This window comes from Gopherus flavomarginatus, chromosome 15 (assembly GCF_025201925.1).
Source record: "Gopherus flavomarginatus isolate rGopFla2 chromosome 15, rGopFla2.mat.asm, whole genome shotgun sequence".
NCBI classification, from domain to species: Eukaryota; Metazoa; Chordata; order Testudines; family Testudinidae; genus Gopherus; species Gopherus flavomarginatus.
This window is the reverse complement of record NC_066631.1, coordinates 6,246,929-6,262,675: the sequence shown is the minus strand read 5'-3', so window position 1 is coordinate 6,262,675 and position 15,747 is coordinate 6,246,929. Positions and strand designations below refer to the sequence as shown.

Sequence of the window (15,747 nt, the reverse complement as noted above, 5' to 3'; positions counted from 1 at the left end):
TGCAGGGGAAGCTTCATGAGCCAGGAAACCATTTCCACATTGCTTTGTTTCATACCCTGCTTGGCAGCACTTCAGCTAGTTGATTCACAAGGGGGAGAACTGCAAGCAGGACGCAGATACCTCTCCTTGTTCCCAGGCACACCTTAGACCCCCCCCCAGGCCTGCAGCAGGGAAGGCAGGACGCCCCTTCTGCATTTGTGGGATCTGTTTTATGCCCTGGGAGCAGGTGCCAGCAGTAGCAAAGGGCCCAGTAGGTACAGTGTCATTTTAAAGGACGCTCTGTGCTAGTTCTTCCAGAGGCTGCAGGGCAGCTGTTTGAATGCTTAGTGCCCTTTTCCCCACCTACCTTTCAGTTGCATAGGACCCTGGACCCCCAATTTCCTCCCACCCTCCAAAAGCAACCTGCATTTTAGTGCCTGCCCTCTGGGCTACTCCCTTGGGGGCCGAGGGAAAGGCTCAGAGCAGATTGCTAAGAGGTACTCACCAATCCTCCACTAATGGACCGTGCTAGCTCCACCCAGGACTGCTCTAAGATAGCCCTGAGGGCAGGTCCTTCTCCCCTGCAGCCCAGACTCACCAGCCGAACAAACAGCAGCGACAGAGGTCTGGGAACAGGGGTAGGTTTAATACAATCTCAGTTCTTTTTTCAAACTCGGGGCTCCAAGACAACCCAGCAGTACAGGCAGCTGGGCCACCTATAAAAACCCCAGTTCTAACAGCAGCACATACCACCCCCCACCAAATTACCTCATTCCCAAGCACAGCTGCTTCCCCTTGTGCTGCAGTCAGCATCCCGCCCTTCCTCCTTCAGCTGCAGGACAAGGGAAGTGCTGGCAGGGTGCAGTCTGTGCCCAGAGCCCAGCCGCACTGCCTCCCAGACTCTGTTCACAGCCAGGTTGAGCAGCAGGTGGGAGAGGCATCACCCCCACCCTACATACACATTCCAGCAGCTAGGCAGGCCCTGGGCTTGAGTGACCAGCATCAAGGGCAAGGTCTACATGCTTTGGCTGGTGAGGGCAGGGGGGAGGCTTTGCAAGTGTCATGGATTGGAGTTCCACCCCTTGAAGGCAGCTGGTCCAGCCAGCAGAGGGAAATCCAGCTCAAGCTCAAACAATCATACCCCTCACAGAGCAAAGTCCACCCTCAGCTTAATCCCCAACCCACCTTAGACAGCTAGGCTGGCCCAGCCTGGGGAGGGAAGGAGGGTGGGTGATGAAGGCACTAGCCTGAGAACCAGTCCTGGCTCTACTAGACTTCCTTCCTGTGTGACCTCAGACCAGTCACTTAATCAGTTTCCCTATCTGTAAGCCAGGGACACTCCCCCTGGTCAGGCCACAATTCAAGAGGTATGTAACCCCTAGCAATGTGCAGGCCACAGAGCTGCTTGGATGGAACCTCCCCCTACATTGTGAACAGCCAGCACTCACCATCCTCACCTCACCCTGCGTTAGCACCAAGCTACAGCTGCTCTCTGATGACTTACCCTTTGATCCCTGGGACATGCCATCCATCCTCCTAGAAGCCAGCAATAGGATCTTGCCAGCACCAGGAAGATGGATGGAGTCACAAGTGGGTGGTTTTGGCCTGCAGTGACATTGAGAGTCACACTGTTCTATACCCATCGCTGCTCTCCCGCAAAGCCCTGCCTTTAACTGGGGGCCCTTCTGCAGTTGTATTAAATCCTGGAGAGGCAATGGTGTCCTAGGGCAACATTTAACTGCACGGGTGTAAGGATGTCCTTAAGGAAACGGCTGCTCCTGAACCATCCCACATGGGCCCGCCCTATACTGGAGGGTCACTGGTGCAGGTCAGATATTAATGCACTAGAGAATGTCTTTGCCACAGGAGAAGGCCACTGCGGGGAGGATGGAGATTGGTAGAAAGGGGTAGTTGGAAAAAAAACAGCAGCAGTTCTATTAAAAAGCCGCTAGGTCTGCCTCTCTGGGACATTTGCTGCAGCATAGCAGCGGTTCTACTTCTATATCCCAGCCCAAGGCAGGGCAGGTTAGTGGCTTGGATTACAGAAGAGGCTGCCAGTGATCAGTCTTCTCTTGAACTCACTCCAGAGAAGCTCCCTCTCGCGTTTGGCTCTCTTCATGAAGCCTCTGTTTTCCAGGGCCCTTCTGGACAGGTACGGCAGCACTTCGTTCACAGGGCCGTAGGGAACGTATTTGTAGACGGGATAACCTGCTTGCCCTGAGGACAGAAATCAAGGTAACTTACAGGATACAGTGGGCATGAATCTGTGCTAATGCAAATCAACCACACTCCATCGACTGCTGAGACACCAGTTCACACCAGCTCAGGATCTGGTCTCTCAGAGCAAGACTTTGGAACTGCTCCTAGTGCAGCTAGACCAGAGGTGGGCAAACTACAGCCCGCTGGCCCCATCTGGCCCACAGGACCGGCCTGCCTGGCCCCTGAGCTCCTGCCCGGGTAGGCTAGTCCCCAGCCCCCTACCCCCTCATCCCCCCCCACCCCAGCCACACGGGCTGTGCTCTGGCTGGGGGGTTTGCGTGCTCCTGCCGAGCAGAGCGGCAGCGTGTCTAGCTCCAGCCAGGCGGTGCAGCTGCCAGACATGCTGCTCTGAGCGGCATGGTAAGTGGGCCAGGGGGTAGGATAAGGAGCACGGGGTCCCTGGGGTCAGTCAGGGGACAGGGTGCGGGGGGGACGGTTGGATGGGGTAGAGGTTCTGTGTGGGGGGCGGTAAGGGGACTGGGAGGTTGGATAGGCATGGGGTCCTGGGGGGCCTGTCTGGGGCAGGGGTGTGGATAGTACTGGGGAAGTCAGGGGACTGGGAGCAAGGGGTTGGATAGGGGCAGGGGGTCCCAGGAGGGGGCAGTTAGGGGACAAGGAGCAGGGCGCAGGAAGTGGGAGGGGTCAGATGGGGGCAGGGACCAGGCTGTTTGGGGAGGCACAGCCTTCCCTATAGTTTTCCAACCCCAATGTGGCTATTGGGACAAAAAAAAAGTTTGCCCACCCCTGAGCTAGACCACCTCCATGGCCTCTGGAAGTTATGCACTGCAGAGAGGACTCTTGTTTCAATGTCCCAAGCAAAGGAATTTGCACTTTGGCCTCGAGGCAGCCCAAAAGGAAAGAGCCACCCTACATGATCTGCTAACACCATTCTTCTCATTCCTTTGTTACACCCCACCACGTTCACTACAGTCTGACTGCAGCATGTTGAACCCTTTCATGTTTCATGGAGAGACTGCAAGACTGGAGGCAGGGAGGAGGGACAATTCTGGAAGTGCTCTGAAGGTACCAAAGGGACTCGAGAGAAAGGTTCAGACTCCAGTCTGAACCTAAGTGACTCTCCCCTGAAGCAGAGCAGAGGAAGACGAGCCATAGAGAACATGTCTCAATCATTCAGTAGTCCTGAGAGGCAGATAATACCCAAGTTCTGACATATACTTGGTCTTTTCCAGCCAGCGCCAGCAGGCCAGTGACTTGGCTGAAGGAGACTGGAGGGGCCAAGCCCCCCTCAGCTTGCCAAGGAAACTGCTGTGACTCCAGTGGGATGAAGAGCAACAGCCTAGCACTGCCACTGCATTAGTGACAGGCACGTGAACTGTTACCGAGCGCCTTGGCACTCCTCATCCGTGCCAGCCCAGGCAGTGCAAACAGCACTGTCCTATGCACGGCTAATGCAAGGGTGGAGCAGCGCTGGGCAGCTCTGCAGTGCCACAGGCAAACCACACCATACCACAACTCCACTCACACGACATTCCCATGCAGATTTAGTTCCACAGTAGCCACAGCATCATGCACGTTTCCTCCTCTTTCCTGTAGAGATAGAGGAATGCTGGCAAGCACTAACATGCATGTGTCAGCACAGCATGTGGGGAGACTGCTGCAGGAGGATGGGATTTGATGCCATGGCTACTTACACAGGCCAAGGGTGGAAGAAACCACTTGACTCAGTTCTTCCAATTGTCCCACAAGCTTTCGTGATTCAGAGCAGCCAGCGGTTCCACCATGAAGGTGCATCAGAGCTCCTGAAGCCAGGCCAGTGTGGACACAGGTATTGCCAGACTAGGTCAGCATTATGGCCCAGCACTATGGCCCACTAGGCCAGTATCCTGCTTCGGGCAAGGTGTGAGACACCTCACAATAAGTAGTGATGGGATAGGCACCTGCCCCAGGGGAGTCCGTGAGCTCCAGCCTGGAAGCAGGGGAGTTGATGTCTTTTCTTGAGCTTTTTAAATTTAAATTCAACTCCTCTGGCTATTTGTTACCCACAGAAGCGTCCAACAGCCTTTGAATGTGGCTAAGTTCTCTGCAGTGAGTTCCACAGTCTCGTTACAGCTAGAATGAAATGTTTTTTCCCCCCCTAGTCTTTGAGTTCGTCACCTTCCAATGTCATTGTCTTAGCACCACAGCAAGGAACATCCAGAGGACAAGCACACAATCTCCCTTCTCTAGATCAGTCATTTTATACACTTCTATAGTGTCCCTTATGTATGCATCTCCTTTCATAGGAGACCAGTGCCCGCCTCTTCCATCTCTTCATCCAAAGCTTTTCCTGCCTCTGGTCATTGTCACATGGCTCTGTGCCCTTCTAATGGTGCAATATCCTTTGAGATCGGATGAAAGAAACAGAACGCAGGAGCAGATGCGCCAACCATGGATTTGTATAATGACTTATGACTATATTCTCCATCCTGTTTCTTATGCACCTAAACATCTTGTTGGAGTTGACCACAGCTGTGCATTGAACAGATCTTCAGTGAGCTGGGCACACACACCGGCCTGTCCTGAGTTCACAGTTCGTTACAACATGGCAAAGTGCACAAGCTATTGTGTCCGTTCCTGCATTGCTCAGCACTGAGCTGCTCTCTTGTCTGGCCTAGCCAGGCCCCTCAGAAGTGCTGCTGCACCCATGCTTGACTTGACTAACCTAAGTTAGGGCCTCTGCAAATTGCATCACTTCGGTGCTTCGCCCCTTTCCCAGATCATTAAACCACATGCCTCTGGCACCTGCTCTTCACTTCTGGCCATGATAAAAGCAACTTAATTCCTCCTGTTTTCTCCTCTCAGCCAATTTCTGATCCATGATAACACCTAGCCTCCTACCTCATGACTCATCTCTTTAGTAATCATGCATGAGAGATCTTGTTCAAGGCCTTTTGAAAAAGACAGTCAGCTAGCTCTCCTCACTGACTGCAAACAGCACAGCAAACCCCACCCCTTCCCTCCTCGGGCACAGACACTTACCCAGAGGGAAGGTGATCTGGTCACACATGCCCAACAGCTGCCCGAAATACACTTTGTTCTCAGAGGGATGAATGCCAAGCTCTGCCATTCTGCAAAGGAAGCACCACACAGTCACACCAGGAGATGCCCAGCAGGAAGGGGGGAGGGCGAGGGATAGCTGAGTGGTTTGAGCCTGCTAAACCCAGGGTTGTGAGTTCAATCCTTGAGGGGTCCATTTTTGCCCCAGAGCCCTAAATCTGTCAAGGATGGTACCTGGTCTTGCTGTGAAGGGAGGGGACTGGACTCTATGACCTTTCAAGGTACCTTCTAGTTCTAAGACATAGGTGTATCTCCATATAATAAATAATAATAATAAATAATAATCATAGGAAATGCTACACTAGGAGGACAGAGTGAACTGGAGGAACAGTGAAGCAGCCTCTGGTCAGGGAATCCTGCTCCTTTTCCAGAGGTCTATTGCCCACAGGCCTGGATTAACAACTTCCCATAGGTTAAAAAAGCAGCAGACTGCAAGAGAAGCATAGCAGAGTTGGGTAACTACTGCCCATCCCCTAAAGGTAATAATAAAAGGTAATAATTGGAGATATACCAATCTCCTAGAACTGGAAGGGACCTTGAAAGGTCATAGAGTCCAGTCCCCTCCCTTCACTAGCAGGACCAATGCTGCCTGGAACAGTTTACAGCCCCAGCACATCTTCATCCGGCTACTGTGCAACATCTGCGGTCACTAGCCTTCATACTCCCACTGATACAAAAATCCAGGAGTCTGGCATTCAGCACTGGTCTGAGCTAACAGATTTACATCTGCAGGCCAGAAAGGTCACTGCAGAGCAAGCAAGGAAAGTCCTTTCTTGAAAGCTGTTTCTGCCAGGGTCTGACATATTTGCCAGACATTCCAGGACCCAATTCGATTTCTCCTAACTGCACAAGAAGGTACAGGAATTCAATTCCATTCCATGCACAGACTCTCTTCCTTCCAGCCCCTTTAGAATTATAGACTATCAGGGTTGGAAGGGACTTCAGGAGGTCATCTAGTCCAACCCCCTGCTCAAAGCAGAACCAATCCCCAACTAAATCATCCCAGCCAGGGCTGTCTCAAGCCTGGCCTTAAAAACCTCTAAGGATGAAGATTCCACCACCTCCCTAGGGAACCCATTCCAGTGCTTCACCACCCTCCTAGTGAAAGTTTTTCCTAATATTTCAACCTAAACCTCCCCCACTGCAACTTGAGACCATTACTCCTTGTTCTGTCTTCTGCTACCACTGAGAACATCCTAGATCCATTCTCTTTGGAACCCCCTTTCAGGTAGTTGAAAGCAGCTATCAAATCCCCCCTCATTCTTCTCTTCTGCAGACTAAACAATCCCAGTTCCCTCAGCCTCTCCTCATAAGTCAGGTGCTCCAGCCCCCTAATCATTTTTGTTGCCCTCTGCTGGACTTTCCAATTTTTCCACATCGTTTTTGTAGCGTGGGGCCCAAAACTGGACACAGTACTCCAGATGAGGCCTCACCAAAGCTGAATAGAGGGAAATGATCACATCCCTCGATCTGCTGGCAATGCCCCTACTTATACAGCTCAAAATGCCATTAGCCTTCTTGGCAACAAGGGCACACTGTCAACTCATATCCAGCTTCTCGTTCACTGTAACCCCTAGGTCCTTTTCTGCAGAACTGCTGCCTAGCCATTCACATTTCCCTAGCTCTGGTCAGCCTGTTCCTAGTGCTGTCGGATGCTGTGCAAATGTCACCCACACATTTCTGCTGCCACTGCTCAATGCCTTCTTGCAACAGCGGCCCCTGCTATCCTCATCCTAGGCTCCCACGCAGCTGCTCTGCTGCAGCCCCACCTCCCACCCTATTCAAGGCCTGGCACCCACAGCTCCTGCCATGCTGCCACCGACCTGCGAATGGTGAACTTCACCGTGTCCTCGTTGTGCGATGCCACCATCACTTTGACTTTCTGGCTGTACTTTATCTCCTCGAGAACGTAGTCCAGGCACCTGCAGGACAGATCACATATGGGCACAGGGAAGTGCCCAGGGCACGACCTCCTTACCCCAGTGTCCCAGCTCTGGCACTCCTACCTCTGGTACATCTCGTTGGTCTCTTCGTATGTAGGGTTTAGGGGGTCCTCGTAGCCGATTTGAGCAGCTCGGGCATGCTCCTGCTCCATGTACGCGCCCCTGACCAGCTTGGCCCCGAAGTGCCAGCCCTCACGGCGAGAGAGCTCCACATCCATCGTCACATTGTCATACGCCTCCTGCAGCGGAAAGATGGAGCAGTGCCATCCACAGCCAGGAGCAGTCGCTCACTGGACTGACACATGCTGTTCAGGATGGGGGGGGGGGGGGAGAGGAGCAAGGGTCCAAGCCTGCTCCTGGAGTTCTGCCCTGAAACTGAGCTGCCATTGAAGCACACCCTCCTCCTGCAGCGTGACCCATCTCCACCCCACTGCCTGCCACCACTGCTTGGAGTGCTGCCATCACCACTGCATCTGGAGCCCTTCAGGCATGCAGGCTGCACCCCGCACACCGCTGGGCCCCAGCTCCCCTGCCCACAGCTCACGCTGGCCAGACCTTCACCTTCAAGTAGCACTGGAAGGTGTTAAATATGACGGCCTTCTCCATGTTGAACTTGCGCTGCATCTCCAGGGTGAGCCGGCTGATGGCTGGCTGGAAGTAGGTCTGCTCAGCATCCACCATCAGCCTCACTCCCAGCTCCAGGGCTCTCTGCAAGGGGAAGGACACTCCTCAGGTCAGGCCACAAGCAGTGAAAAGGTTCTGCTCAGGTGAAGTCTGCAGGGCCAACTCTGAGCCCACCGCTGTGTGTAGTACTGCACAGGTCCTGCAGATGGCAGCACACTCTCACCTGCAGGCCAGTGCCTCCAGGGAACACCTGCTAGAAGAGCCCTGTGACCCTAGCCCAGCAGCAAACAGTCACTGAGAGTGGCCCAAACTCTTCTGGCACCGAGGCCATGCTGCGGTATGGGTGAGCAGGTCCATCTCACTTGCCATGGGGCCAGGGCCCACACTACCCGTCCCCAGCTCGGAAAACTTCCCACCAAGACCCCCTGATGGTACAGGCAGGGCAGCTCCTAACCGTGGCCAGGACATCCATCCTCTGCAGCATTCGCTTCATCTGCAGGTCCTCCTCTTCGGTGAAGTGTGAGAGCAGAGGCTCCAACTGGCCAGTCTGAAAGGAGAAGCACCGGATAGCCTCAGTACTACCCCACCCTCGTGGCCACAGCCTGGACACTACAAACCATAAGCCTTCCCTCCCTCACCCAGGGTGCAGAGCAGGACATGGCACAAGGCATCAGGACAAGTGCTAATCCCAAGAGCCCATGCAGCTACCCACTCCCTCCCCAGGCACATGGGACAAGCATCGTGTGCTGAACTGTCTGCATCAAAGTGCAGCGGGAGGGGGCCCAGCTGGGATCAGGTTCCTAGGAGTACCAGCATGCTCCAGACTAATGGGCCACCCAGCCCCATTCACCAACCCTGTGCACCTGCCACCTTTGACTGGGAGCCAGAGCTGCTGCTCCCCAGATGTTACAGAAAGGGTGTAGAGGGTGAGCGGCCTGGGGTCATGGCAGCTGCTAAGTTGCAAGGGCTGGGGAAGCAGGATGGAGCCCCACAAGAAGCTGTTTGAGGAGAACCCTTGCACCCCTAGCCCCGAATCTGCCCTGGTTCCTTGCCAGGGGAACGACTCCACTGGCAGGCCTGGCTGAGAAGCCTGATGACTGTCCAACCCATTTCTCTGGTCAGGCCAGCCCAGCAACACTGGGCTGTGCAGAGATGGGGCTGAGGCGGATGCTCAGGCTTGTCTCCCCACCCCACTTCCTCATCTGGGAAGAGCAGATTAGAGCACAGTTTGGCTGCTAACACCCACAAGCCCCAGCTCCCTTGCTCTAGCGGGAATGTGACTGCAGCGCTGCTACAGCTCTGAGCTGCTGGAGCTGGACCCCAAGAGGCAGCAATCATAGAACCTCAGGAGGTATCTAGTCCAACCCCCTGCTCAAAGCAGGACCAACTCCAATTAAATCATCCCAGCCAGGGCTTTGTCAAGCCTAGCCTTAAAAACCTAAGGAAAGAGATTCCACCACCTCCCTAGGTAACCCATTCCAGTGCTTCACCACCCTCCTAGTGAAAAAGTTTTTCCTAATATCCAACCTAAACCTCTCCTACTGCAGCTTGAGACCATTACTCCTTGTTCTGTCATCTGCTACCACTGAGAATGGTCTAGGACCCATCCTCTTTGGAACCCCCTTTCAGGTAGTTGAAAGCAGCTATCAAATCCCACCTCATTCTTCTCTTCTGCAGACTAAACAATCCCAGTTCCCTCAGCCTCTCCTCATAAGTCATATGCTCCAGCCCCCTAATCATTTTTGTTGCCCTCTGCTGGACTCTTTCGAATCTTTCCACATCCTTATAGTGTGGGGTGCAAACCTGGACACAGTACTCCAGATGAGGCCTCATCAATGCCAAATAGAGGGGAATGATCATGTCCCTCGATCTGCTGGCAATGCCCCTACTTATACAGCCCAAAATGCTGTTAGCCTTCTTGGCAACAAGGGCACACTGTCAACTCATTTCCAGTTTCTTGTCTACTGTAACCCCTAGGTCCTTTTCTGCAGAACTGCTGCCTAGCCATTCGGTCCCCAGTCTGTAGCAGTGGATGAGATTCTTCCATCCTAAGTGCAGGACTCTGCACTTGTTCTTGTTGAACCTCAGATTTCTTTTGGCCCAATTGTCTAATTCGTCTAGGTGCCTCTGTATCCTACCCCTACCCTCCAGCGTATCTACCACTCCTCTCAGTTTAGTGTTATCTGAAAACTTGCTGAGGTGCAATCCATGCCATCCTCCAGATTATTAATGAAGATATTGAACAAAACTGGCCCCAGGACTGACCCTTGGGGCCTCAGAGAGGACCCTAGAGTCCTCTCTCCATCCAGGGCAGATGGAGTCTAGCCACCCCTCCCCCCAGCCCATGCAGGGCTCTGCTTAGTCTGGGAATGCACCTGCACACACCACTGTGTATATCTGACCAACCATCTCCTCCATCCAGTTCAAGTTCTGTCCTCAGAGCCCAGCCTGGCATCAACCAAGGCCATTTCATCCTGTTACTGCCCACTGGAGACAAGAGCCCTGCCACCGGATTTACTTCTACCCATGTGGCAGCTAGCAACATTCTACCATCCCACGCTGGCACTGAGTATTGACAGGTGCCTCACCTAGTCACCCCTCCCTACCACTACCAGCTCCCGATTGCCACCTGAGCATTGCTTCAATGCAGAAGACGCTTACGTCCATGTCTGCTCCTGTAGGGTTCTCTTCACTTCTGCCCGGCCCCAAAATTCAAGTCTTGGCTTAGCCACAAACACCTCAATAGCACTCCCCCTGTAACAAGCAAGCAGAGTGCCTCCCAGATGGCTCCTGACTGTGGGTGCCCCACCTCCATGTCCTAGGTCTTTGGCCCTTTCATTTGCAGACAACCTTAATTCAGTACTTCACCATGAAACAGGGTTGTGGTCATCTCCTCTCACCTCCAATGGCTCCGCTGTAGCCTATAGGTGAAGGTACTTGCTAGGTGAGGCATAGGTGTAAGTTAAGGCAGTAGTGCACTGAGCTTACAAACCTCAACAACTGTAAGACAGTAGCTTAGCTAAATTAATCAAGGTCCAAGGCCTAAAAAGCCTTAACAGGAGTAGCTAACCGGGAATAACCCTAGATCATAAGATAGCACAAGGCAGAGTGCTGTAGGGACTAAACTGCTGCAACCATGACATGCTAGTTTATACCATCTTGGGATATTTTTAGTCAGGGACATCAGCAGATGTCGGACCCCAAGAATGTCATGGGAATTATCTGACATCTATGCTAAAAGCTTGAGCTAAAAGACTGAGAGAAGGGCACCCAATTAGTAGGGGGGAGGAACTGTAAAGGAAAAGGAGCTGAAGCTCCTCCTAAATATGCTCTAGGCCTAGTGGTGTTGGTGTAACACAAGTTGTATCCCAGCTTGTGTGGCTTGAGAGGTGTGGCTCCTGAGGACGGTGAGGGGGAAGATGAGGAAGATAACTAACACCGGAGGTGGTTTTTCAAAGGATGGCAAGAGAGTCTATGGATGCTCAGCTCCAGCTGCCTCACAGGGTTAGAGCGTTTGTGGCTCTGAACTGTATTAAACTAGAAACAGTGAGATGGCTGAAGTGCGACTGTTGCAATCCTGCCTCCTGTGCCACCAGACCTGATCCTGGGTCAAGAACCTACCAAATTCTAGCGTGGTAACAGGGGAAAACAAGTTGACCTAATCAATAGATCAGGCAACAATTCCCTCTTGGATTATTTTCTGCATGGCTCAGTTCTATCAAGTTCAGTGTGTCCCACCCCGTGGCTCCTTTTCCACATTCAGCCAGCACACCTCAAACTTGCAATGACGCATTAACAAGATGTCTGACTTCTCCTACCTGCCAAGACCCGAGCTCAGGCCCCCTGAGCATTTCCCCAGCTAGTGCTAGTGTCACTGACCACCAAGGGGAGGTCAGGAATGTAGGTCCTTGCAGCCCAGTGCATGGAGGGATACAACAAGGACAAACTCTTGGCCCTCCCAACTCCTTTGTGATGATGGAGAAAGAGGGTAACCCGGGGCTGACAGGTGAAGACCCCAAGGGGAGAGAATTTATGGTGCATGGCGTAAGTAGAAGCAATGGGATGCAATCAAGTTATCAGACAAGTATCAGGATGAAGTGCCCAACAGGAAGCGCCTCCCATGTGACTGGCTGATCCCAGATACTTGGGAGTTTTAGAACTGACAAGCATCGGAAGGCCTGATGCATGGTGCCCCCTTCCCAGTCCAGCACAGCACCATGGAGCTCTCTAGCTGCAGCATCCCATGCCATTACCTGGGTGGAGCTCTACTGCTCAGGAGGGTTCCCTTGGGGCCTCTCCCTTGGCCAAAATAGTGCCACTCACCCACCTTCATGTTTGGTACGAGCAGTAGTTTGGAGAGCTTCGTTCGGCTGTCAATCAGGCTGTTCCAGTCCAGCAAGTCCACAGTGCTGCAGCCACAAAGACTCGCGTTAGCGCCAGCTCCAAGCGAGCTGCAAACTGGCCCCAACCTCAGCAGGCTTCCCCAAAGGGTGCACCGGCAGCTCCCACACTAGTCAGGATGGATTAGTGACTCAGAGCCCACTGCTGCCCATCGTGACCCAGCTTGGTGGGATTTCAGCAGAGCTCCCTGGGTGTAGGTCCTTGGTCACCAGGAGCCTGGCAGAGCAGCAGGATCCACATGGCAACCCTTCCACCCAAGCCACTCCGAGAAGCAACACACTCCTCAAAATGCCCACAACAAACATGGCCACCATCGCTTCTTACCCCTTCCCAGTGCAGCTCCCCAGCCTCCAAGAAAGGCAGCCTCTCCCAGGACCCCTGCCCCAAGCCATTGCTCTAGGATTTGGGAAGCTCCCCTCTCTGCCTCCTACCCCAGTCCCTCTAGCAAAGCACACACTGGCTGAAATGGAAGCCTTTGGGACCCCTCCAGGTGCTCCTTTCTGTGGGCACCCCCATCTCTCCCCATTCTGCAGCACATTCTGGGAAGGCCAGAGGGTCAGGCTGGCTGCGGCCCAGGAGGGAGCTCACCCAGACACGCCCAGGTCCTCGCCGGTGAACCAGTGCTGGCTCTCTGCTTTGGTCGCAATCCCAAGGTTTGCCAGGGTCTCCTGCAATGAGAAAGGAGCAGGTTAGAGTCCCTGCTGCCCCCAAACGCTGCAGTGAGCAGCAGCCCTGCCGCCTTTGCGCTGCAGGCCCAGACTCTACCCTGAGTCATGACTCTGCTCTGAGGCGATGGCTGGGGTGGGACTGTGCCAGTTCCCGCGCACCACACAGCCCCCATGGGTCAAAGTCACTGAGCAGCCACTCAGCACTTCCCAGAGGGTTCTCCCCTGGCGCTACGCAGCTCTCGAGAGAGAGGGCTAGTGCAGGAGCTATGCATGCACATGCACCAGCAACTGGGACAGACCTCACTGGTACCAGCACAAGAGGGGATCCTACCATTGCTCTGCCTGGAAGGGGCAACAATGGATCTCAGGAGTCTTATGGTGCACTGGGACCTACGAAGGCGGATGGAGATTCCAGCACAATCCCGGCCCAGGGGAAGGACTGGGGGAAATGCACAGAAATGAGCTCACTTGGCTAGGAAGGAACAGGGCATGCATTTTACTGGCTCCTGCATCACGCTCTTTTGGTCACTGGGCATGGAACCAGAACAATGTTCCTCCCAGACTCACACTTTAAGGCCAGAAGGAATCATCCTGAACATCTAGCCTGAAGTCCTGCACATCGCAGGCCACAGAACCTCCCCCACCCTCTCCTGTAATAGGCCCCTCGCCGCTGGTTGAGTGACTGAAGTGCTCACATCATGGTCTAAAGACTTCAAGTTACAAAAAAAAAAAATCCAGCATTTACACAAGTTCAAGCCAGCAAGTGACCTGTGCCCCATGCTGCAGGGGAAGGCAAAACCCCCCCAGGGTCTCTGCCAATCTGACCTCCAGGAAAATTCCTTCAACCCTAGAAATGGCAGCTAGCTAGACCCTGAGCATGGGGGCGACACCCACCAGCCAGAATTCTCTGTAGGAGCTCAGAGCTCTCCCCAGGGCTTTGATCCAAGGCTCCGAAGCGTTTCACAACCCCCCGACAAAGGTGGGGGCTCAGTCCACCAGGAGGGTGATGCACCCAGAACACGAGCAGCACAGATGCCCATGGGGCAGAGTTGGGGAGGACAGCTCCTTTGGGAGTGCTGCCCCTAGCTCACCTGCAGCTTTTTCACCTCCAGCCTGGTCTCCATCACAGCCAGCCCGGCCTTGCCCTGCTCTGCAGCCATCTGGTGAAAGAACTTCCTCCACTTCATCAGCACCTCCGAGAACTGCATCTGGTGGAGGGAGGAGGAGAAGCAGACAGCAGGGTGAGCTCCCTGCTCCTCTCCCCAGCCAGGATGGCTCAGAGCTCCCCCACCCTGTGATTGTATCCAAGGGGTGCTGGGCACTTTGCCACGCCAAGTAAGCAGGACTGGCCCTGCTGGGTGCTCAACCGGACAGTGCTGGCACCTCTCACTACCCTCCTAGTAAAGATCAAGGCCCCTAAACATGACACTAGGCAGGAGATAACCTAGCATTTAGCCAGATCTCCGTCCTCAAAGCAAGAGGCAAGCTCAAGACCTTCTACATCGGGTGAGGCCTGGGCCAGACATCAGGGGAGCTCTGACTCTCCAGGGATGGACTGAGGCCCAAGCTGCTGCCCTGAGCAGGATACTGGCCTCCCCAGGAAGTCAACTGAGCATCACTGACAGACAGTCTGTAAGCATGTGCCTGGCATGCACCCGATGGGAGGGATCATCCTGCCTGGCACTCAGCTTGCTGCACTGAGCCCAGGCAGTGGGGTGCTGCCTGCGATGAGCACAATGAGGCAGATCTGGTCCCAAAAATCCCTTATCTAGTGTTAGGGGCCTCCATCCTCTCACACGCCACAGCCGTCTCTTCTGCAGCTCCTGCCACCTGGAACAGTCTCCAAGTAACTCCCAGAGCCTGTCTCAGCCTGAGCACCTCTCCCTCTGCTATAACGCGGGGGCCCTGGCACCAAGAGTCACTCACCAGGAACTGAGGCCTCCCTAAAGCCGTCAGCTTAATGGCCGAAAAGCTGTCCTCGGAGCTGCCACCTAAACGAAGGTAGAGAGAGCTGAGGCAGCTGCAGCATCCAAACTCCAGGGCAGGTAAAGGAAAGCAGCCTAGGGCAATCCAGAAAGCCCATGTGGAGCTGGCATATCTGCCCTCTGCCCCTGCTGGGTACTCTCCAGAGACCGCAGCAGCACCTGGCCTCTGCATTGCAGCAGAAGGGCACCCGGAGAGCCACGGCCGACGGATGGCAATGCAGCCTGTTGGGGGAGGGGCACAGGGCCAGGTGCTCCCAGAGGGACAGTCAGGCACAGCCGACACAGGGGCACTCTGGGGGTGGCATATGCAGAGCGCCTACCTGAGGCCTCGATACAGCGCAGGAACGTCTCCATATGCTGGTCACACTTGGTTTCATCTGCGTAGAAGTAGGTGCGGGCACTGATGACCCTGTCCCGGCGGTCCCCAAACCCCCGATGCGCAAGGTACTGCTTCTCTCTCTGGGTGCCACCTGAGGACACAGAGGGAGTGTGCTGCAGACACGGCAGAGGGGAGGAGATGGCCAAGAGCCCCCCATGTCCCTGGAACATGTCCCCTTACTCTTACCAAGCCCTGCCCAAGCCTCTGTGGGGATTTCTCCCACCCTAGGAGAAAGTCCCAGGGCTAGATTTTCATTGGGTCAAGGTCCTTCTAGAAGATCTGCTCTACCTCCAGGACTCATGGGGTGGGATTCCCTGGCTCGTGCTATGCACTAGAGCAGATTAGATGTTCCAGCCTTAACACCTATGTGAGAACCCAGCAGCTGCCCAATCTTAGGGATCTCTGCTTCGTAGCAATGTGAGCCCCTGAGGTCCCCCCAGAGCAGTTTAAAC

The 15,747-nt window shown here is 54.3% G+C and overlaps 1 protein-coding gene across 2 annotated transcripts in view; it reads right to left on the bottom strand.

The window, feature by feature from the left end:
* Positions 1-604: 604 nt before the first annotated feature.
* PRODH (proline dehydrogenase 1) overlaps positions 605-15,747 on the bottom strand; it is a 33,296-nt gene continuing 18,153 nt past the window's right edge. For both annotated transcript variants that reach the window (XM_050923812.1, XM_050923813.1), the window contains exons 4-14: positions 15,237-15,386; positions 14,858-14,922; positions 14,023-14,139; positions 12,852-12,931; positions 12,190-12,271; positions 8,317-8,409; positions 7,800-7,946; positions 7,302-7,477; positions 7,119-7,217; positions 5,218-5,306; positions 605-2,196 (exon numbers count right to left, since the gene is read on the bottom strand). In XM_050923812.1, coding sequence (XP_050779769.1) covers positions 2,006-2,196; positions 5,218-5,306; positions 7,119-7,217; positions 7,302-7,477; positions 7,800-7,946; positions 8,317-8,409; positions 12,190-12,271; positions 12,852-12,931; positions 14,023-14,139; positions 14,858-14,922; positions 15,237-15,386 — 1,289 coding nt within the window. In that variant the 3' untranslated portion in view covers positions 605-2,005. The remainder of the gene's footprint in view (positions 2,197-5,217; positions 5,307-7,118; positions 7,218-7,301; positions 7,478-7,799; positions 7,947-8,316; positions 8,410-12,189; positions 12,272-12,851; positions 12,932-14,022; positions 14,140-14,857; positions 14,923-15,236; positions 15,387-15,747) is intronic.